Source organism: Felis catus, chromosome C2, assembly GCF_018350175.1.
Source record: "Felis catus isolate Fca126 chromosome C2, F.catus_Fca126_mat1.0, whole genome shotgun sequence".
NCBI lineage: Eukaryota > Metazoa > Chordata > Mammalia > Carnivora > Felidae > Felis > Felis catus.
This window is the reverse complement of record NC_058376.1, coordinates 67,735,514-67,759,342: the sequence shown is the minus strand read 5'-3', so window position 1 is coordinate 67,759,342 and position 23,829 is coordinate 67,735,514. Positions and strand designations below refer to the sequence as shown.

The 23,829-nt window shown below is 38.4% G+C and overlaps 2 protein-coding genes across 9 annotated transcripts in view; one reads left to right on the top strand and one right to left on the bottom strand.

The window, feature by feature from the left end:
* The window catches only part of ILDR1 (immunoglobulin like domain containing receptor 1), a 294,614-nt gene that overhangs the window by 66,474 nt on the left and 204,311 nt on the right, over positions 1–23,829 (top strand). The gene's annotated exons all lie outside the window — the stretch shown is intronic.
* CASR (calcium sensing receptor) overlaps positions 1–23,829 on the bottom strand; it is a 79,563-nt gene that overhangs the window by 11,831 nt on the left and 43,903 nt on the right. For 4 of the 6 annotated variants that reach the window (XM_019839216.3, XM_019839215.3, XM_019839214.2 and 1 more), the window contains exons 2-4: positions 18,346–18,769; positions 15,479–15,785; positions 11,670–12,554 (exon numbers count right to left, since the gene is read on the bottom strand). In XM_019839216.3, the coding sequence (XP_019694775.1) occupies positions 11,670–12,554; positions 15,479–15,785; positions 18,346–18,530 (1,377 nt within the window). In that variant the 5' untranslated portion in view covers positions 18,531–18,769. 6 annotated transcript variants of the gene reach the window in all.

Sequence of the window (23,829 nt, the reverse complement as noted above, 5' to 3'; positions counted from 1 at the left end):
CAAGTTAGGAATAAGTGTTATGGGGGCAGTAAAGAAACCAGTCTCTCAAAATTCGTGTACATGCTAGAGAACAAGGGGAAATAAAGTAGATAGGTAAAGAGGATCCAAGGCAAAGAGGCTGGATTTCATATTAAAAGGCACAGGATCAGATAATAACAGGTTGATGAGAATGTAGAGAAATCTCCATACACTGTTGGTGGGGATGTAAAATGGTGCAGAGACTTTGGAAAATAGTTTGACACTTTCTCAAAAAGTTAAACATAAGAGTTACCACTTGACCCAGCAATTCCACTCTTATGTGTAATCCCAAGAAAAATGAAAACATATATCCAAACAAAAACCTGAACACTACTGTTCATAATTCATAATAATAAAAAATGGAAGCAAGTTAAATGTATATCACTCGAATCAATGGATAAATAAAATGTTATGTCCATATGATGGGATACTATTCAAGCCATAAAAAGGAATGAAGTACTGATATGTGCTACAACAAGGATGAACCTTGAAAACATGCCAAGTGGAAGAAGTCACACAGACCACATATTTTATGATTCGCTTTATATGAACTGTGCAGAAATATCCAAATATAGAGAGACAGAAAGTAGATTGGTGGTATTTAGGAATGGGGGGATGAGAAAGTAGGGGGTGACAGCTAAAGGGTATGAAGTTTCTTTTTGATGTGGTGGAAAGGTTCCAAACTGATTGTGGTTATGGTTATACAACTCTGTGAATATACTAAAAACCACTGTAGTAGGTGAACTTTATGATATGTGAATTATATATCAATAAAACTGTTACCAAAAAAGGAAGTATTGAAAGGGATTTCAAATGTCCAAATATGACTTCATTGGTGGAGCAGATAGAGACCTTGATAACAAGGTAACCTTGAGGACATTTGGTATCAAGAGTTTACTAATGAGACATCGCAATTCTAGCCTCAGATGGGACAGGGAGATAAGGATAGGCAGAAGGTAAAAGCAGGGCAAACATCTTATCCAGAAAAGGAAGCACCCAGGATCTTTGTGGCTAGAAATTTTATACCCAAAATTTATTAGACAAATCTCCTCTAAAGTTAAAGACACTATCGTATTCCTTTCTGTGTCCCCAGTGATTTGTAGAGGGCCCGAATTTGAATGGATACTCAAACTATGTCTGTTGAATGTTTGGTTGATAGTCTAGGCATTAAACTAACACTGTTGAATTTGTCAAGTGGTGCTCATGATGAGGTGTTCACCAGTCTGAGGATAAGTAAACAAATAAATAAGGTCAATATGGTGTCTATATCAGTTAAAAGAGCAAGTAGGTAGAAAATCAATAAAGGTGTAAAAGACTTGAATAATACTTGATCAATAGCACTTGACCTAATTGATATTTATAGAACACTCAACCCAATAGCAGTAGAATACACACTCTTTTCAAGGGCACGGAGAATATTTACCAAGATAAACCATATTCTGGATAATAAAACCATGTTTCCATAAATTTAAAAATATTCAAACAAAGTATGTTTTTTGACTCCTGAGAATTTAAATTAGAAATCAGTAACAGAAAGATATTTGAAAAATCTCCAGATACTTGGAAACCAAATAACATACTTCTAAATAATATATGGGTTAAAGAAGAAGTGGAAAGGAAAGTTAGAATGTATTTTGAATTAAATGAAAATGAAAACATAGCATACAAAATTGGGGGGATGCGGCTAAAGCAACATCTAGAGGGAGATTTTTAACAATAAAATTACTATAGTATAAGAGAAGAAAGGTCTCAAATTAATGACCCCACTTTCCAACCTAAGAAACTAGAAAAAGAAGAGCAAATTAAATTCAAATGAAGCAGGAGAAAGGAAGTAATAAAGCTCAGAGCAAAAATCAATGGAATAGAAAACAGAAACATAGAAAATCACTAAAACTAAAAGCTAGTTCTTTGCAAACATCAATAAAATTGATGACTCTCTTCCCAGACTGATCAGTAAAAAAGATGAAGATGCGTATTTCCAAACAAAGAATGAGAGAAGTGACATCACTAGAGATCTTGCAGACATTTTCAGGATAATCTGAGAGTATTATAAATAATTTAATAAGCAATATTCTAAACAAATTTATGCCAATAAATTCGACAACTTAGACACTATCTTTGAAAGACACAATCAAAGCTGTCTTCAAAGCTGTATTCAAAGGAATAGTTCTATAAGTATTAAAGAAATTGAATTTGCAGTTCAGAATTTTCCCACAAAGAAAATTGGCCCAATTCACTGATAAATTCTGCCACATATTTAAGGAAGAAGGTAATACCAATTCCACACAAACACTTTCAGAACATTGACAGGGAGGCAACACTTCCTAACCCATTCTTTGAGGGCAGTATTACTCAGATACCAAAACTAGACAAAGATATTACTAGAAAATAAAACTATTGACCAATATCTCTCATGAACATAGAGGAAAAATTTCATAACCAAATTTTAGTTGTCTACCTTCCTACATTGTTGTAGGAATGCAAGGGTGAACATTCAACTACATTAACATACTACAAAAGGGAAACCATATGATCATCTCGATAAATACAGCAAAAGTAGTTGGTAACATCCAATCTCCATTCCTGATAAAAACTTTCCATAATCTAGGAGTAAAAAGGAACCTCCTGAATCCTCTACAAAACCTACGGTTAACATTATGCTTAGTGGTGAGAGATTGAATGTTTTTCCTCTAAGATCAGGAACAAGAGAATAATGTCCATTCTCACTGTGGCTATAGAGTATTATACTGGAGGTGCTAGCCAGTGCAGTTGGGCTGAAGTCAGCTGATTCAGACTGAAAATATAAAGTTCTAAGTTCTACACTCAAACAAACAAACAAAAAAAAACAAACAAAAGAACTTTCAGATAAGGTTGAAAAGGTTTAGGATTCACTTTTTGAAAAACTTACCATTGAAGATCATAAAAATTAAAGTTTTATATAATCAGTTATAACTTAAACCTATTTTTAAAAGCAAAATACTCAAAATTATACTGTGGGATTAAGGTCCAATACAATTTCTCCCTTTGAGGTATCACTGTAACTTAAAAGTCCCTCCCAAAACTGTTCCATATAAGATTGATGACAGAAGTATGCCAGAAGATGAAGAGAGCAATCAACACTTGAGATGTAGGACTGATATCCCCTGAATATAGAGAGATCCAGAATTATTCTATTAGCTATAATAAATTCATTCAAAGTAATAGCAGGAAAAAATAAAATCAGTCAAAATAGATTTTTTTTTAAGTTTCTTTTCTCCTTTTGGGTTTTTTCATTAGTACAAATTAGGCTAAATTTTTTTTTTCCTGATAAGATTCTTAGGAAGCCTGTGTCAATTAAAAAACAACAGATGTTGGCAAGAATGTGGAGAAACGGGAACCCTTGTGCACTGTTGGTGGGAATCAAACTGGTGCAGCCACTCTGGAAAACAGTGTGGAGGTTTCTCAAGAAATTAAAAAATAGAACCACTCTACGACCCAGCAATAGCACTACTAGGAATTTATCCAAAGGATATAGGAGTTCTGATGCATAGGGGCACTTGTACCCCAGTGTTTATAGCAGCACTATCAACAATAGCCAAATTATGGAAAGAGCCTAAATGTCTATCACCTGATGAATGGATAAAGAAGATGTGGTTTATATATACAATGGGATACTACTTGGCAATGAGAAAGAATGAAATTTGCCATTTGCAACAATGTGGATGGAACTGGAGGGTATTATGCTAAGTTAAATAAGTCAGGCAGAGAAAGACAGATATCATGTGTTTTCACTCATATGTGGAATTTGAGAAACTGAACAGAAGACCATGGGGGAAGGGAAGGGGAAAAAAATAGTTTCAAACAGAGAGGGAGGCAACCTGTAAGAGACTCTTAAATATAAAGAACAAACAGGGTTGGTAGGGGGCAAGCGGGGGAGAGGGAAAATGGGTGATGGGTACTGAGGAGGGCACTTGTTGGGATGAGCACTGGGTGTTCTATGTAAGCGATGAATCACTGGAATCTACCCCCAAAACCAAAAGCACGCTATATACACTGGATGTTAGCTAACTTGACAATAAATTATATTAAAAAAATAAAATAAGAATAAAATTTAATGGTTTCTGTATCTTCATGTCTCAATAATCCTGTTTATACTCTTAAAATCTTTATTGAAGTGGTGTTTTTCCTCTGTCATTTACCTCTTTAATGAAGAGTTAAGTTTGAGCCCGAATTTTATTGTTTTTTTGTTTTTTTTTTTTTTTTTTTTTTTGCATGGGCATTTTCTACTGACTTCTTTCAGACCACTCACCTTCTCTTTTATCTGTGCCTATGGCTCTACTGTTTTGTTATTCACTTAACCTCTATTTACCCCTGTTACTTACCATTGTCTCATTCTCTTTATTTGTTCATTCAAAAAGTATTTATTAAGCACCTAATATGGGCCAAACAGGCACTTTTTTTAGTGACAAGAGACACAATTATATTCGAGATGGACAGAGAGATGTTTGCTATACTCTAATTTGGTCAGTTGTGTCCACTCTAAGTAAGACACTTACTTAGTGTAAGACACACTGTACTTTGTCTCTGTGTCTGTACTGTGAAACCATTGACTGACCCAGCAGCCTCTTAGGAGTTAAAAAGGATGTGCCTAAAGGGCCAATTTGGCACATGGTTCTTTTAACAGTAACCTTGGTTGCTGCCTGGGGGCAGATGTGGCTAGGTATGTGACTTTGGGCAAATCATTTTGGCTTCTCTGGGTCTTACTTTCCTCACCTACAAAAGAATACTAGTGTTTGCTGAACACTTATTATATATAGTCAGTATCCTGAGCACTTTATACATGTTAACTAAGGTCATCCTTATAATGAACTTCTACATCTCCATTTTTCAGGTGAGGAAAGTGAGGCACAGGCACATTAAGTGACTGCCCATGGTCATACAGTTGTTAGGTAGCAATTGGGATTTAGATCTAGTTAGCCTAGCTCTAGAGTCCAAACTTGTCAACCATTACATTATATATTATCCATAAGCTGTAGGAGTCAGACTAGGTAGTCTATCACATTGTCTATTGCTAGTTACAAAGGTTAACTAATATAAAATATAGGTTGAGAAGATGGGCTTATTTTTAACGTTTATTTATTTTTGGGACAGAGAGAGACAGAGCATGAACGGGGGAGGGGCAGAGAGAGAGGGAGACACAGAATCGGAAACAGGCTCCAGGCTCTGAGACATCAGCCCAGAGCCTGACGCGGGGCTCGGACTCACGGACCGTGAGATCGTGACCTGGCTGAAGTCGGACGCTTAACTGACTGCGCCACCCAAGCGCCCCTAGATGGGCTTATTTTTAAAGTGGGATCATGGAGGCATGTATAATGCTTGTGGCAACACAAGCGGCCTTAATTGGAAAAGTGATCCATACTAAACGACCTCCAGAACTCCATGCATGGCCTGTACTTTCCCACTCCAGGGTCTTTTCATTGTTTTATATTTTTAATCAACTTCATTGCAGTAAAGTTGACATAGGATAAAATATGTCTATTTTAAAAGTACTGAGTTTTGGCAAATGTACATGTCTGTGTAACCACCACTACTGTCACCCCAAAAAGTTCCCAGATGTCCCTTCCAAGTTAATCTTCACTCCCACTTGCAGCCCTAGGGAGCTGTGGATCTCTTTTCTTTCTATCATTAGAGAAAGGATATCATATAAATGTAGTAATTACAGGATGTATTCTTTTTTTTTTCTTTTTTTTTTTTTAGTCTGGATTTTTTTCACTCAGCATGATGTTTTTGGGATTTACCTATGTTACCTTTGCATTTGACATTTTCTCCAAGGAACACTTTCCAAAAATCCTGTTCATCCTTCAAAGCCCATCCCAGATGATATCTTTTGTTTTCTTCTTTACTTCAAATCCTAACCTTTAAGGTACGTAGTGTTTCATCCTCACAGTCAAAGTTTTACCTTGTCCATTAATAATCACTTAATTGTTTTCTAAGGCACATCTCTAAGTCATCTCTTTAGCTATCTTTAATATTTCTTTTGGCATTCTGACTGTCAAGTTTTGCATTTGATCACTTAATTTTCTACATAATACCTTGCATATCAGGGAAGGTGGAGATGGAAACCATTTCATCCTTAAAAGCAATGACAGGGAATCTTTAAATTGATAATTACTGACCCACAAAAATCAACATACATTATAAAATAATTTAGATATTTCCCCAAGTGAGAACACTCTTCTTTTGCAGTTTTAAAAGAGGGACTAATAGTTCCATTAAAAAAGAAAATATAAAAATTTCCTTGAGATTTGTAATCCAGCATAATATGCTTCTAAGTTATTTTATTTGGGGAGAAATATGAGGAAAATAAGAATAAATGAAGGGGAAGAGAAAGGAAAAAAGCTAAAAGAAAGACTGACACATAGAAGATAACATACAGAGAAACTGACAGGTTCTTAAAACTAAACACTGGGAAAGACACATTAAGAGAGAGACACATAGTTTACAACATGCACACACAGAGATGATCACATATTATCTTTTATGTGGTAATATTTCCATCTTGTGGCCTTTTAGGGTATTTCCTCTAAAGGATTTTAAAGTCAAACTGTTGCTCATTATAAGCATAAATGGGAATTACCTCTTGGCACATTTTCTAATGGCTAATTGAAATAAACCAAAGACTAGAGACTAAACCCCGCCCCCCCCACTGTTGTCTAGGATTTCTAGCTCTTACACATGGCATCACTTAACACAGAGGGAACATGGGATGGGGTATACAAAGTACCCTGTTCACACAGAGGTGAATGAAGAATGGTTTGCACAGATAAGGAGTCTATTGTTTCTTGCCCGCTTCCTACACTAAGAGTGTTGGGAGATCCAGACTGATCCTTATCTCCCCTCCATTTCTTCTGGTTTTCATCCCAATTCACACCCCTCTCCAAATCCCAACAGTATTAGCAATTTCTGGAAAGATCCATTCGATTTGGCTTTTGTTATCACCATGGTTTTGTCATCATGCATACCTATTTTTTGACTAGTGAGTGGTTGGTGTAAGGTGGGGGAAAGTAGGAAGCATGCCTTGTGCACAATCATCCTGAGAGAAGGAAGAAGGTGATTCTACACTTACATGATTTTCCATACAAATTGATTGTTGGGCATGTGGTCCAGGCTTATCTAATCAAAACCAAGAATACCTAAACCAGAGTGATTGATGTAAGTAAGGGTGGGTTGTTAGATTGAACAGTTCTCTGCAAAGGGCTCTAGGTAGTGTTGTCAGGCCAAATCAACTAGATCACTACTCTTTTTTTCATTTATTCTACACATACTCAGGTGTCAGGCATTCTGGACACAGTGCTGAACAGTCCAGTGGAGGAGTCAGTGTGAAGAGAGAGGTGAGGAGCAGTGGAGAAGGACTTGGGGATCTCCATGGAGGTCAGGAGGGAATTGTGTGCTGTGCGCTCATAAATTATCTGTTAGTGTTACTTTTAAGGATATGAATTGATAAATTTAGTGGGAAAAACATCAACAAAAGAAAGAACTTGTGATTGACCTAATTTAATCAGAAGTTTAATTAGTAAGAATCTATTTCAGTCAACTAAAGAGTTGTGGAAATTTAAGCTGAATATATAAATGGCAAAAATGAGGAAGAAAGAGAGATTGTAAAACGTGTATGTGGGAGTATGACTTGAGAAGACTTCTAGGAGAAAGTGAATTTTGAAAAAGAGTTAAAAATTTGTGGTGGACAGTGTTACGTGGGACAAAAATGGATGGTGCTTCAGGTGTGGGATATAATCTAAACAAAAATGCTATGCCAAAAATTCATAATTGCTTTATGGGGAGGTGCCAGTCAGGTTGGCTTATGAGAGAATTGAGAGAAGGTAGGGGTTGAAATCTAGGCTGATATACTTACATTAGATTGTATAGATTATAGGGGTGATAGGTTTCCATATAGGTCTTAATAATGAGAGTGAATAGGGGTGCCTGGGTGGCTCAGTCTGTTAAGTGTCCGACTTCAGCTCAGGTCATGATCTCACGGTTTGTGGTTTGAGCCCTGTGTCAGGCTCCATGCTGACAGCTCGGAGCCTGGAGCCTGCTTCGGATTCTGGGTCTCCCTCTCTCTCTCTCTCTCTCTCTCTCTCTCTCTCTCTCTCTCTCTGTCTCTCTCTGCCCCTCCCTCTCTCTCGCTCTCTCAAAAAATGAATAAACATTAAAAAAATTTTAAAAATAGTGAGAGTGAATAATTGCTGGTCTATCTCCTAATACAAAAGACATGGCCAACATCTTAAATTCTAGAATTCCCACCCAACTGCCTGGGTTCCTGAGGCTTGAAGGAAGCTTTTACAGAAAGCACACAGGACATTTTGGCCAATGACCACATGTTATTCCTCCCTAGAGCTGTGACCCTATTTTTCTGTCTCCTCTCCTGAATGAATTGTGCCAGACTGTGTATGAGCCAGGAGGGCACATCTTAACTTGTAAGTAGAGTCAACTGAGGTGTCTGTGTGGTGGATATTTTTTTAAATTTTGCCTGCTTTGCTTGTCTTTTTTTCTCCTTTGGTAACACCCTGATTTCCCTTTGGGGGTCCACTCCCCCTCTAACTCTCAGCCTATGTAATTTGAAAGGACTCCACTCCTAGCTTCAGTGATAGATATGTGATCTTGGACTGGTCGATCAGTGTGGTTTCTGGGACTTATACAGGAGATCTTGGGAAATAAGAGCTGAGTAGTAAAGATTTTATGAGCCTGAAGCTATTATAGAGGTTGAAAGCTGCTAACCCTGAGGAATAAGGAACAGAGATGGAGATGAAAGCATCTACTTGTATCTGGAATACTTCTGAAATTTTCAGTATTATGGGCTACTAATAATATGAGTATCTTCTGTTTAAGCCAGTTTGGTTTGGGTTTTCTACAGTATGGAACTAAAAGTCCCACTCTTGACTGTAGCCTCATTCTTACAGCTTTTTTCATATATGCCCAAGCTTTGGTCTTGACAATCTAGATCTTACTTCCTTGTTTGGAAAGGAGTCACTGAAGAACAGAAATGTCAAATTACCCACTGGAAGCCTCTTTTCCCTTCAACCCCACCCTGGTCGTGTCGGCTTTTCAAGAGCTGGAGTCTTCCTTTTAGGCGACATGGAAGGGAAGGGAGGAAAGACAACAGTATTTGCTAAAAGATTGTCCCTTTGTTCCTCCATCTTAAAACTCCACTCTTTATCATAATGGCTCTTGAAGTCTTTTTGGTCTTTGACTGTCATTAGAGCACTTCTTTGCCAGGCTGCAGGAAACAGGTGATGCAGTGCAAGGAAGGAGACTTTAAGTACCTCATAGAGATGAGAAACTTTAGCCAACAATGATGTCTGAGTGTGGTTTTCCCCACAAGAGAAGGGCTGAGAAGCACTTGCAGGTCCTGGCTCATTCTGCCAGCCTCGACACCGCTCGTTACCCTATGATAGTCTCTAAAATGACTGACATAACTATAGATGCTGGAGAGGATGTGGAGAAACGGGAACCCTCTTGGACTGTTGGTGGGAATGCAAACTGGTGCAGCCACTCTGGAAAGCAGTGTGGAGGTTCCTCAGAAAATTAAAAATAGACCTACCCTATGACCCAGCAATAGCACTGCTAGGAATTTACCCAAGGGATACAAGAGTACTGATGCATAGGGGCACTTGTACCCCAATGTTTATAGCAGCACTCTCAACAATAGCCAAATTGTGGAAAGAGCCTAAATGTCCATCAACTGATGAATGGATAAAGAAATTGAGGTTTATATACACAATGGAATACTACGTGGCAATGAGAAAGAATGAAATATGGCCTTTTGTAGTAACGTGGATGGAACTGGAGAGTGTGATGCTAAGTGAAATAAGCCATACAGAGAAAGACAGATACCATATGGTTTCACTCTTATGTGGATCTTGAGAAACTTAACAGAAACCCATGGGGGAGGGGAAGGAAAAAAAAAAAAAGAGGTTAGAGTGTGAGAGAGCCAAAGCAAAAGAGACTGAGAAGAAACTGAGGGTTGATGGGAGGTGGGAGGGAGGGGAGGGTGGGTGATGGGTATTGAGGAGGGCACCTTTTGGGATGAGCACTGGGTGTTGTATGGAAACCAATTTGACAATAAATTTCATATATTGAAAAATAAATAAATAAATAAATAAATAAATAAAATGACTGACATAGGTTGTATATTCTTTGTTTCTTTATACCTTTTCCCAAGGGTCTGTGGTGGTAGGGTTCTACATACACAGCTGTTGTAGTTATCATTTTTAACCTGGTTGCCTAATTAGAAGCATATTGAAATGCTACTATAATAATCATCATCTGTTTAGAACTTGAAAGTTTATAAATTGCTTTCACATATGTCATCACATCTCATCTTTAAAAGAACCTTGGGCAGAAAGTGGGCTAGATATTGAGGCCATTTTACAGATGAAGAGACTGACTTAGAACAGTGGATTGCCAGGGATGATGCAGCTAATTTATGGGTGAGCTGGAGCTGAAGCTGGAGACTGGGTCATTCAGCTCATGTTCAGGAATGTCTCCTCTCCCCTCCCTCTATAATCATGCACTCTCTGATAGGTCAGTCTGGAACTGAGGAAAAAATAAAAGCAGTATAAAACAAGGTTTGATTGAAAAATCAAGGTAACTACACAAGACACGAACAACTATGTAGGATTTAAGTCAGACCAGACTTTTATCTTCAGAAATTTTATGAAATGAGAAAAATTATGATATCTCTTCTATGTGCAATTCAATTCAAAAATATAAAACAAGACTAAAGTCTAAAATGAGTGTAGGAATTCCACCTAAGTTCCAGTTATTTTCTATGATAACTACTTCAGTGTTTATTTTTGAAATATCCAATATCAAATCTTTGTAAGGAGAGGTTTTGTGGTTTTTTGTTTTTGTTTTTGTTTTTTCCTGTGCCCTTGATTTGCTTGTGTCCTAAGCTTAGTTGGCCTGTTGGGTGGTCCATCACATTATATTGTGAATAATATTTTGGTAAAAGTAGTGGCTAAATGCGATAACACTAGCATATGGAATTTAATAGGTACTAAACTAATACTTGTTATAAGAGGACAATATCTGTAATCTACCATAATTGTAAAAATACTCCATGTACTCCATTTAATACATAGTATTAAATCCGTTCCAGGATATTTAAAAGCTCTCAGGGGCTGGGGCACCTAAGTTGGGTGGCTCAGTTGGTTAGGCAACCGACTTTGGCTCAGGTCATGATCTCACAGTTTGTGGGTTTGAGCCCTACGTTGGGATCTGTGCTGACATCTCAGAGCCTGGAGCCTACTTCAGATTCTGTGTCTCCCCCTCTCTCTACCCCACCCTTGCTCACGCTCTGTGTCTCTCTGTCTCTCAATAACAAATAAACATTAAAAAAAAATTTTAAAGCTCTTAGGGGCATACTTTATGTATTCTGAACCCCTGGACTAAAGAACAGTTGAACCAAGGCTTTAAACAGATAATCAAATTAAATTACTATCAATTTTGCAGAAGTCAGTTACTTAGAATGTTTGAAAAGGCAATTTGAACCCAAAGCTATGTATAGCAACATCATTTAGATTCTGTCTTTTTGAGGTGACCACTTTATCTGTCTTGCCTGGGTCAGCCCAATTCTGCTACACAGTGAACTGCTATCTAAGTGAAGTATGTACCTGCCAAGCCTCAACCTTCTTGATATCTGCGCAGGAACCATTGGTGAAGAGCCCTCTTCCAGGTAAGCATGTATATATATCTTGCAGGGCATGAGCAATGGAATAGACCGCTAAGTAGACATTGTAGGATATCCGTAAATGTGTATAATCCATGTAAGGGGTCTCCACGCTGCTGATGTTCTCGTCCCCTGTACAGAGAGGTCGCAAGGCAGTGGAGCTATTGCTTATCCTGCCACCACCTTCTTCATGACCTCTCAGGAAAGTGTCCAGTGCTAAAGGTCCTTTAGCACCTTCTTGGAGGTGGCAGTTAAAGGTTTCTTCCCAAAACTCCTTGGCAAAACCATTGTGGACAGACTTTCTGGGATGGACTTTCTGCAGGAATTCCCGGAAACCTGGGATCTGTCCAGCCTTCAGAGCGAATCCAATGGTGCCTCCAACCACATGGAAGTACTCGGGCATGGCAATCAAGGAAGAGCTGGCCCAGGCCTCGCTGGCCAGCCAGATCCTCCCTGTGATATTACGCCGGACAATCTCCTTGATAAGGGGTTCAAGGTCTGGGCCACTAGAGAAAACAACAATGACTTTGGCTGTGGAATTCTGGATCACCTCCACCACTTGCTGGATCTCTTCTTCATCAGAATACTGGGAGATGAGTTCACTGAAGTCGATGCAGATGTCCCTCTCCTCAGCTTCCTCTCGAAACTTCTCAATCCCTGGCCGGCCGTAGTCATCATCAGCAGCAATTGTGCCCACCCAGTTCCAGCGGAAATACTCGATAATGTCTGCCATGGCAGTGGCCTGGTGTTCATCATTGGGGATGGTACGGAGAAAGGACTTGAACTGATTTTTGTTGCTGAGGAGTCTGCTGGAGGAGGCATAGCTGACCTGGAAAGAACATAGGATGAATGAGTGAATGAGGTGCCAGATGAACCTCAAGGCTCTGTGGGGTTGGCTTTTTGAGCATTCATTAATTTATCAAACATGCTGTTCATTGCAGATGGGATGAAAGGATGAAGACAACCAGAATATGTTCCTCTCCAGTGTGAGCACTCAAGCATCAGTCAGTCTTTGGGGGAGCATTCTAATTCCCAGTGGGTGATTCTTCACAATGCCACTTTCAGAAATGGGTCTGGCCATAAAGTCAACCCAATAATAGTAGAATCTACTTACCCTTTCAAGGAGAGTCTTTACACGCTGTTGCAAAGTTGCTCCTAACTTCCTTTGTGATGCCTCATTGGTTATCATATATCCATGTACACATCTTCTTCCTGTTATATCCAGGTTCTGATCTAAACATTTAGCTTCCCCTTTACTATGATGAACACTGTGTCCATGACTCACTTCTGGAAGGAATGCAATTCTCTGTGGGTGATAAACCTAAGGCTCTTCAGAGGAGCCCCAAGGGGTTCCTCTTTCCTAGTCTGTCTAGGTTCTCTCCTCCAGTCTCCAGTTAGTCTCCCTCTTGTTAATGAAGGAGTGTTTAATATTTCTTTTCTCTAGTTTTCTAGAGAGATTTTAAAGGAAACTAAGTTAAAAAATTGGGGGGAATGTCTTTAATATTTGTCACCCATTGAAACAATTAGTTTTCTATGTTTAGTGTTTTAAAATGAATTTTCCAATATATTTCTTCTTACCAATGAATAGTTTCTACATGAAAAACATGAAAGACATTGGTGTATGAAAGACCACGACCAACTTTGCTAAAGAGCATGATTTTTCTGAGAAGAGCTTTGATTTTGGAAGTTACAATATAAAATTGACAGTTTTTTCTTTTATCAGCGAGCCCCTTCTTGCTCTATTATGAGAGATCATGAAGTGTAGGTAGTTAGATTAAGTAATTTATTGAGATGTTGTTGTTTCCACAGAGCTCTACGTGCAGACCCAAACAACAGGCTTCTGTCAGATTTTTGCAAATGAAAAACCTACTCAGGCATTTTGTAAATTTATCCATTAATGTTTACTTCTTCTTTTTGAAAAATGGGTTGAAAGGGTTTTAAAAGGATTAAAATTACAAATATATCTACTATGAATATGTTTCTCTTAAAGAATGCATTTATATTTGTCTAGTTTTTAAAAAGAAACTAGGAATGAGGGGGGTAAATACTACTTCACTACCTGTTCTCCCCACAAAGAAAAAAAAAAAACAAATCTTAAAAATACACAAAACTTTCTTATATTGTGAGAGGGGAGAATTTCATGAATGAGTCAGAAAACTTCTGTCCAGAACTTTTCTAGCTGGTCTACTTGTTCCATCCACTTGGTGGCATGAGTAGCATTAAGAAATACCCTTGGCCTCTGCCCCTACCCTGCAGAGCAGTGGCTCCCAGTTCTGGTGCACATTAGGATCACCTTGGGAGCTTTCAAAACTCCTGATGCCAGGCTGCATCTCATATCAATTAAACCAGGATCTCTACGGTGTGAAACCCAGGTATTGGTTTTTAAGGCTCCCCACGTGATTCTAACACGCAGTCATGGAAGAGAAACACTACTGTAGATATACTTACATTGTTTTGACTGAGAATTATAGTCTTCATGACACTTTAATAATTCAAATTTAGCTTAACCTTGTCTTTCATCCAAACCATAAAGAATTAAAACCTTTACATTTATATTCTTTATTTACCTTACCCACAATTATACCTTGTGCCTCTTGGCCACAAAAACTTACTTTCACTGTGAATTAAAAAAATACTGTACAATATGCAAAATTTATAAGATGCATATTTGCATCTTACCCAACACATTTACCGACCATTATTAGATCATTTTGTGCAAAAGTTATAAAGCCAGGGCTTCCCCATGGGAAACACCTTTAATTCCCTGAAGTAAGGATTCGGGAAATGATGACAAGTCTTTTTCAGTTGCCACATGAATATAAAAGGATAATGTCTATCACCAAAGAAATGGGGACCTCCCAACATATAAATGTGAATTTATCAAAGGTACTCTTAACAAATTTTAAATATTAGACATTGAAAAAAATAAATTTAAAGCATGATCTATAATTTTAAAATTGATGTAAAGGATGTATTACAATTGAGCTGATTCTCTCATCCACGGACATTTAGGTTGTTTCCAACTTTTCACTATTATAAAATGATGTCATAGATCTATAAATATTAACATGAAAAAAGATTTGCTCCATAGGGGAAAAATATGCAACTTTGAACAAATGTTTATTAAAGCACTTGTTTCAGTGAATTGCTAGCATTTGAAAATGCAGACATCTCCTCATCTAGGGTGAGTTCCTGCAGGGTGGACACTATTTGTTCATATGTGCTCTATAAATATTGTTGAACGAAATAGAATATTTTCCATTCTGGAATGTGCAAGACAATGATTAAGTTCTTGTTCTGTGAGAAAATATACTCTGCTTCCCCCTGAGCTAAACTTTAAGCCAGAAGTTAGAGAGGCAGAATTTTAAAGGAATAGGATTAGGGACAGATTTTGAGTTTGAAAGGTGAGTTTACATCATATGGCCTCATTCCTTTTAGTAAAGGCAGAAGAATGGTCATTTACTAAAGGAATGGAATGGAAAATAAATACCTGGCAAAAAAGGCAAAGTTTTACACAAGGTATGTTTAAAAGAATTTTGGAAGAGTTGTGAAGGTTTAGTGGACATGGTTGATATTGGGGTCTCAGAAATCCCAAATGGTCATGATACAGTGCCCCTACTAAGTAGAAGGGTTTTTTTGGTGCCAGTGTAAAGCCAGAGATAGGAAAATAGCAAGCTGTATGGACACTGGGCATGGAAGTCACTCGAGTCCTGATCCCTGCCCGCATTGCCCCATATAAGAAGTTATGTGTACCTGGGGAATATAGAAGAGGCCCAGCAGGTTTGCCACCGCTGTGGAGATGCCCGAACCAGTTGCTCCCACCACAGCGATAGTAGAGGGGATATGCTCTGAGCAGTTGCAGAACTCGTCGAGGTTCAGAGAATCAATTTTATTTTGTGCCACAAAACTCAGAGTGGCCTCCAAGGCTTTAGAAACAGTGTTGCAAGTGTCAAATATCCTGTATCCCAGTGTCATGTTGGGAAGAAGGACTGGGCTGCTGTTTATTTCCTCGATGGCAAATATCATTGCTTGTAACCAGCGAAACCCACGGAAATTATACCTGCAAGAAAGAAGAAATGGAAGAAAATAGGAGGCTTTCTGGTCAACCACTTAAGAGTAGGGACTGGGCAAAGCTGGGTTTGAATCATGGCTGTGTTATTCTTTGTTTTCATGATGTGTTCTTTGAGACTCAGAGCACTCTCTGTAAAATGGGGCCAATGCCTACCTCATATGATAGCTGTGAACATGAGATAATTATGTAAAATTCTCAGCCTGGTGCCTTACACAGAGGAAGCAATGGTAGCAAAGATTGTTATTAGTAATAGAATGAATAATTTGTATCTGCTTCATCCAGCAAAAAGTTTGAAGTTGCTGATCTAAAGTATTACAAATAATACAGATATTTTTAAAAAAGGACTACAGAAAATATAAATAAGATTAGGATTTTAATATGTAGGAGCCTAAAACTAACCTCAGATTTGCAGAGTCACAAATTTAGATTATGACATTACTGGAGGTCAAAGGGGAAAGGGAGATGATAGAGCTCATCTTTGTAAGCAAACAAACAAATAAACATGTAGGAAGGCTGTTTACAAATAGTGATTATTTCTGGGTGGTGGAGCAATGGCTTTTAAAATCGTGGGCTTTTGGTTTATTTATATATTCTGTTTTAAAAAATGAGTATGCATTGCTTTTCAAAGAACATTATTTTAAATAAAAATCGAGCAAATTAAACAAAGAGAAGTAGGGTCAGTTACATAGTTTTCACTCTCCCAAGATTTAGCTCAGAGTGAGGGCTAGTTAAGTATGCTAAATCAGTGTATCAACGTCCAAAGGAGGAAATGTAACAACTCCACAGGTTCTCTCTTTATATGGTAGGTTATACTACTTGAACTCAATGGCAGGAGGTAAGAAATATTTGCTGTACTCCACTGTGTTGTTTAGGTTCCAAACTTTTATTTTTATGTATTTATTTTTAAAATGTTTATTTATTTTTGAGAGAGAGAATGCATGCAAAGAGGGGCAGAGAAACGCAGAGAGAGAGGGAGACAGAGGATCTGAAGTGGGCTCTGCACTCACAGCAGAGAGCCCAATGTGGGGCTCGAATTCATGACTGTGAGATCAGGACCTGAGCCGAAGTCAGACACTTAACCAACTGAGCCCACCCAGGTGCCCCAAGATTCCTAATTTATTCCCCTCCACCCAGTTACCTAACTTTTAATGTGACCTTTTCTCTTAGTCATTTTCTTTATGTTTCCATCATTTTTTTGTTGTTGTTTAGTTATTTGTTTTAAACCTTAAGTTAAAAGTTAAGTTTTAAGTTAAGAGAGATTATAGAATTTTTCTTTACATAAAACATTTATACTGCTAAACTGATTTTACTATCTTTCTTTAACATAATTTAAAAAATATAGTATTCCAGGGCTTTTTGCTTAACCTTAGGTATATACATGGCACACGCACAACTCTGGTCAGCAGGGTACAACAAAGAAGATATTTGTCCAAATGGGTTATATGAAGAATATGATCAGCATAGTTGAAATTCTGTACTTAGTTTTTCTGTATTTATGAGAAAAATGTGAAAATGCTATCTAATTTTAAAGCTCTCATTAGAACATGAACAGAAATCCAGTTTTGTTGGAGCAATTCTAGTTTTCATTTTCATTTTCCAGCAATCAGGGAGACCATGGAAGAGTGCTGGATCCCTTCTGAACATTGCAAGTCTTAGAGAGAAAGTGTTATTTTCTCTTAGAAGTTGGGTAAAGACTTGGGGTGCAGTCACGGTCTCTGATATCCTTGTGAAGGGAGGTGATACACAGTCCATTCTACTCTGTGGAAGTCAGATTTTGTTTGAAGGAACTGCCTAATTCTAGGTGCCATATTCTACCAGAGTCATGATAAATTAGGGAGCCTCAAATGGAGGGAAATCAAGTCATGAAGTAATTGTTCAGAAAACTGAGATTCAGGCCTGGAGAAGAAGTGATTCAATGGGATAAGTTAGCTGTCTTCACATGGCTGAAGAAAGAGTTCAGTGAGAGATTTAGATGGATTCTGTGGTTTCTCCCATCAGTGTTAGGTATATTCTGTGTTCAACGAGAGGATTTCAGCCTTCTATACGAAGGGCTTCCAAAATACTATAGACTGCATTTTGTAGATGCCTGGGTCATGCCAGCCACTGACGTTTCTTTCAACTTTAAAATCCTTTAAAAAAAAATGAGAATAAGGCAGCTAACACTCAAGTATTACTGACCTTTGGGGCACTTAAGGTAAATGGGAGATGTTACTACTCAGGTTTGCAAGACCTATAATAAATTGCCTTCTAGGTACTTAGTCTTCCATTAAGCAACACTGCCGCCAGATATGAACAATGACAACTCAGTTACCAAGTGACTGGCACATACTCCAAACAGGCCATGGATTTTTCTATTCAATATATTTGACATTTTACTTTTTGAAAACTTTCTTTTAAAGAGGGTCATGGAATAATTTCAGCATGACTATCACTCACCATTTTTGAAAAAAATAAAACCAAGTTTGAAAAAAAATTATTTTGGGTTTGATACGGCTTTTCTCCAACCACCAGAAGAGAAGAGACTCTCTGGCTTGGCTCCTTTCCTTACCTGATACATTCCACAGACTCTGGCCTTGACTTTAGATCTTGATCTTTGGCTGCTACTCCAAAATGAATAGGAAAGAGCCCCCCGAGGATAATGTCCCCTTTCTTCTGAGCTCGTTGGTCAGGCCCATAGGCAGAAGTGCACCAGGTAATTGCCAAGAGGATCAAACAGCAGCTATAAAATGCCATAGTTCTGCTTTCTCTCCAGGGGGAGAAACAAGAGTGCTGGTGGTTCGGGGGCCCCTGGAACTTTTCCCCCTTGGTGCAGTTCACTCCCTGTAGTGGTGGCACATGTCTACAGAGTGATTAATAACAGAATGGAAGCTGTGGTGTTTAAATATCCATTTCTGCCTTTGCCATTGCAGACTGGTAAGGTGGGTGGTCCTTGAGTCTTTAGAAGCCACATCATGTGAAGACTGTGATGCTTTCTAAAAGAAAAGAGAGACAAAATGAATTCAGCTAAGCCTAAATCCCATCTTGTTATGATGACTATAACTGAGGTAGCTTAGAATTTCCATTTAGAGAGGTTGAAGGGTAGCAGGAGGAGACAGCATGACTTAAGAGTCTTAGACTATGTTTTTTTAGTACTTCATGTAAGATACAGAAAACGTCAGTTGCCCATACTGGAGAAGGACTATGTTCAATTGTGAGGCCACATTTTAAAGAGGTCATTGATAAGCTAGGGACCCCACTGATGTTATTGCTGGATTTTAATCCATTCATTTTTCTGTGTGAATAATGCATGGAATTTTCCTAGTAGAAGCAGTTTCTTGCATTAGTATAATATAAATAATATTTTATTCACCACCTATGTTCTTATAGAAAATATAAAATGAGTCATACTCAAGTTTAAATCTGGCTTTAAATCAAACAAAAATGTCAGAAAAGGCCATTTATTCTTTATGCTTTCTTTCTTATGGTGGCTTCCCTTTTTTGTACCTCTTTATCACAGATATCTGGTTTCAGTTTGTAATAGGACAGTCCATAAACCTTTGAGGAATAGTTCTTGTAAAAGGACGCAGATAAATCAAAGCTCAGATTATGTTATAAGACTCGACCACTAGATTTAAGGAAAAGTTTCTGCTTTAGCATGATTATCCTAGTAGGAACTCTTTGCTCTCTATCTCACCCTCTCTGTGAGTCAATTACCAATGATACATTGATGTTGGGTAACTATACAGCTTCTCCTGAGGTTCAAGACCAGCCCTGAACTGTCAACTGGTCATCTCTACCTGGATGTCCCACAGGTGCTTCCAACTTGACAGGCTCTAAACTCATCTTCCTCCCAGATTTGTTGCTGCTTGTTTTTTAATCTCAGCAAATGACGTACCATCCACAAAGACACAAAATGAAGAGTCATCCTAGCCTCCACCCCTCTCTCCTCATCATTGCCTTTCATATTCAAACAACCACCAAGTCCTGTAGATTCTCCTTCCTAAATCTCTGGAATCCATCTACTCCCTTCCATTTCCAAGGCCATCTTAAGTCTGCCAGCATTTCATACCGGGATTTCTGCAACTATTCCCTAATAAGCATTCTTGCCTCCGGTTTTATCCCTTTGCAGCCTGCCTTTGCAGATCTTTGGATGTCATGGAACACATGGTTTGGAGCACAGGCTCTGAAGTTAAAACTGGCTTTGAATCATAGTTTCACTGTTTTCTAACATATGACTTTGGTAAAGTCACTTTCTGTGATCTCATTAAAATAATGCATGTAGAGCCATTAACATAGTGCAACTAGTAAACTCACAGAAAATGCTAGCTGTAATGAATACCTTTCCAGCCTCACTCTTGGTGGTCTTCTCTTTGAACTCTACACTCCAGCCACACTAAAATTCTTTCAGTTCCTCAATTACACCAGACCCTTCGTAAAATCCCCAGACCTCACACATGCTGTTCCCCCTCATTGGTCCCTCTGGCCTAAACCTTGCCTGGAAAACATCTACTTATCTTTTAGCTTTCCGATGCTTATAACCATGAGGCATAGCTTGCCAAACTGTGGGGTCTTTATGTGAATGGAGAAAAAAATCTCCTGTGGGGTAGACACAGCCTTGTACTAAGGCATCCAGCTTGGGAGTGGAGCACAGGCTGGATTTCCACTCATACTAACCCCTCAGCTATACAGTGAGCAACTTATAGGACTCTTCAAGGAGGTCTTATCTGGACCCTCAGACTAGGCAGGTCTAATCTGTTATAATCTTTTACATCTTGGATCTTGGAGTTCTCCTCTTGGGAGATTTTTCACACTTTATTATAATTACATGTATAAATGTCTGATTCTAGAGCCCAAACCCTTAATCATTGTCGTATGCTATCTCTTGCCCTTTAGGAACCCTACCTCCTCCTCTATCAGCTATTCTAGCAGAGGGTACTCGGCGCCATATGGAAGGAGCACCCCAGCAGACACTCAACATTCATAGAATTGTCTCCAACAATGTCTGGACACCCACGGCTATCCTAGTTTTCAGACTCTGGTCCTGTATTTAGATTTTGGGCTTCATTTCTTGGTTGTGCATTCATAAGTACATGTGCTAAGATCTGAGAATACAAAGATAACAAACATATGCAGTTCCCTAGCCTGAGAAACCCCCAGTACAGGGGCAAGTACACTGGTGTAGAGGATCAGAATTTACCTCAACATTCAGAAGTGAAAAAGGATATTATAACTTTGGTTTCAATAACTGAATTCAGCTGTGCTCCTCAGCACTTAGCCCAGTGTCTTGAAATAGTAACTACTAAGTAAATGTCTGTTGAGTCAATGCATAAAAAAGAAAGCACTTTGGAAGAAGACAGAAACTAGCATTTATTGAACCAGGCATTGTGTCAGGTCCTTTAAAACATCTAATGTATTTTAAATTTCACAACTGTAAAGAAGGCAGTACCAACTCCACTTTCAGCTTACTCAAGTGAGAAATTCTGGCACTTGAATTAAGAATGCCTCAAGAACTCAGAATTTTAAGGAGTTGCAAGTAGTGTACTGAATTAGGAGAGGGAACATTATGACTGGTTAAGGTAGGTCACTAAGAACTGTTAAACTTTTCCTGTGAAAGATTAACTACTTGGAGAAGTTTATTAACTTCATTAGTCCATTCAAAAGAAAATTCATGGCAAGAAGTAATAGATCAAGGGGAGATTTCAGGTCAATTTGCAGCCGTTAACTCCACCAGTCTAATGCAGTCTCCAAACCACCCTTTTTAGTCCAATTACTAGGGTCTAATTTACTTTAAAGCTGAATCATTCTAGATCCTCATTCTCCCTTTTCTCCAATATCCAATCACTTTGTCCTGTTGATTCTACCGTCTCTCTCCACCCTGCCATCCCCTTTCCATTGCTGTTGTCACTGCCTTAGCCAGATTCCCCTTGCCACCGCCCCCCCATTTCTTTTTTGCAAAAGCTTTCTTTTCCTTCTATCTCACTGCTTCTGTCATTGATAGTGACAATCAGACCAGTACCAAGTGTGATCATAGCATGGTGGATTAACAATTGGAGTTCATCATTGTGACTTCAGTTTGCAGTAATTAGAATATTAAAGTTCTTGAATAATCACTAACACTTCAGTTTCAGTATCTGCAGTAGAGACGTCTAATTGTATCCGTCATATCTGTACTCCTTTTATGACACACTAAAATAGTTTTTAGCGGATAAATCGTTATCTAAAATAAAAACCACTTTCCTCAACTTCCTTTATAATTATGTGTTGTCATATGACTAAGTTTTGGCCAATGGGATGTAAGCTGATATGCTGTGTGGTAGCCTCCAAGAAACTGCCTGAGAAAGAGTGTTTGTCCTTTGTCCCTTCTTCATACCCTCTTCCTTCATTCTGAGGCATGGCGGTATATGTGACAGCTGGAGCCCATCTTGAACCATGAGCCATATCTTAGGGAACGATGGTGCCATGAGCTGACTGTTTCATGGAGCAGAACATTTGTATCAGACTGTTTCTGGACTTTTACGTGACATATAAAAAAAGCTTCTAGCTTGTTTAAGCTATTGTTATTATATTTCTTCTTATATTAACAATATCTATCCAAGAGTCACAAGTAAACTCATTTGCTTTCCTTACTATAAGTTCATTTCATTTAAATCATATAATAGTGTTTGCCTTCTTGCAAAAAAATATTGTAAACACAAGCTGAAGCTAGTATTTGTTCTTTATCTCAATGGAAAATATATTTGGAGGAAGAAATGACCCATGTACCAGCTGGTTTTATGTTTAGAAGGTCCTTGAAATCATAAGGAGTGTTTTAGTACTAACAGATGATGGATCACTAACTTCCTCATCCAAGAGACATGGGATGGCAGGTCAGGGCAGACTGGTCTGTGGCTCCATAGATTCGTTAATTTGTAAATTCATGCAATTATTTATTCATTCAAAAACATTTATTGGGCTCTCCTATGTGTTAGACACTAGGGAGTGCAAGGTACCCAGGAGAGAAAGTTGAGATTGTTGCCTTCAAGGTGTTTATGGCTTAAAAGGAGACAAAGATATGTATTACAAGTTCCATGAGGCAAATGCTAGGAAGAGGCATGAATTAGGTGTTGAGGGAGTGTAGAGGGAGGAGATGTTTCCAGGAGAACAATTCACAGTGGGGACTGGAAGCTTCTTGAGGGTAGGGCCTATCTCTTTTCCTCATCACTGTACCTTGGCACTCAGCACAATATGTAGAACGTAATATGTGATTCACAAATATTTGCTGAATGAATGAATAAAGAAGGCATGATCAGTAAAAATGGGGGCTGGTTGGGCAACTCTAGGACAGAACAGAGAAGGGGTCACCCCACAAGACCAAAGGTTTCTGAGGGCAGAGTCTTTGTCATGATCACAGTTGCACTACCAGCACTGAACATGGAACCTGGTACTGAAAGGATGTTCAAAAAATATCTGTTGAACTTGCATTTGTTCCAAAAGTTCTAGAATCAAGGGCAAATTAACAGAGGACAGAAGGGCAAGGTTAGAAGGCAACATTGCAACATTTCAATTTTAATCAAGTTAAAACCACCTTGGCTCTTGCCCCTTGGCTTTAACATTTCCAGAAATTATGTAACTCTACAGAAGAATGATTTTACCTACATTTCAACTAGAGAAAACCGAAGCACAGACCGCCTGAACATAAAACACACTCAGTAAATTAGAGGCATGGCAAGCTCAAAAACTACAATTTCTTGATTCCTAGGCTGCAGAAATAAAAATTCTGGGTTGCCTAGAAAAAAAGGTGGTTATGAAACCAAAATTGATTTCCAATAGAAATCATTTATCTACATAGGGTGAGTACCTTGATTTCTCTGTGATTTATTGTACTGTAATCTTTGTCCTCTTTTGTCATGCTGATCATAAAGAATACTAACAGTAAGGTGTGAAGCCACCATTACAGAAAGGTGAAACTTGTATGTTTTGATGAGGGTGAACAGGGAAAAACCTGAGAAAGTTCAACCAATAATCACAAAACCCGTGTACCTGGCTCTGGTTACAGCTTTCTTTACCTCTTGCC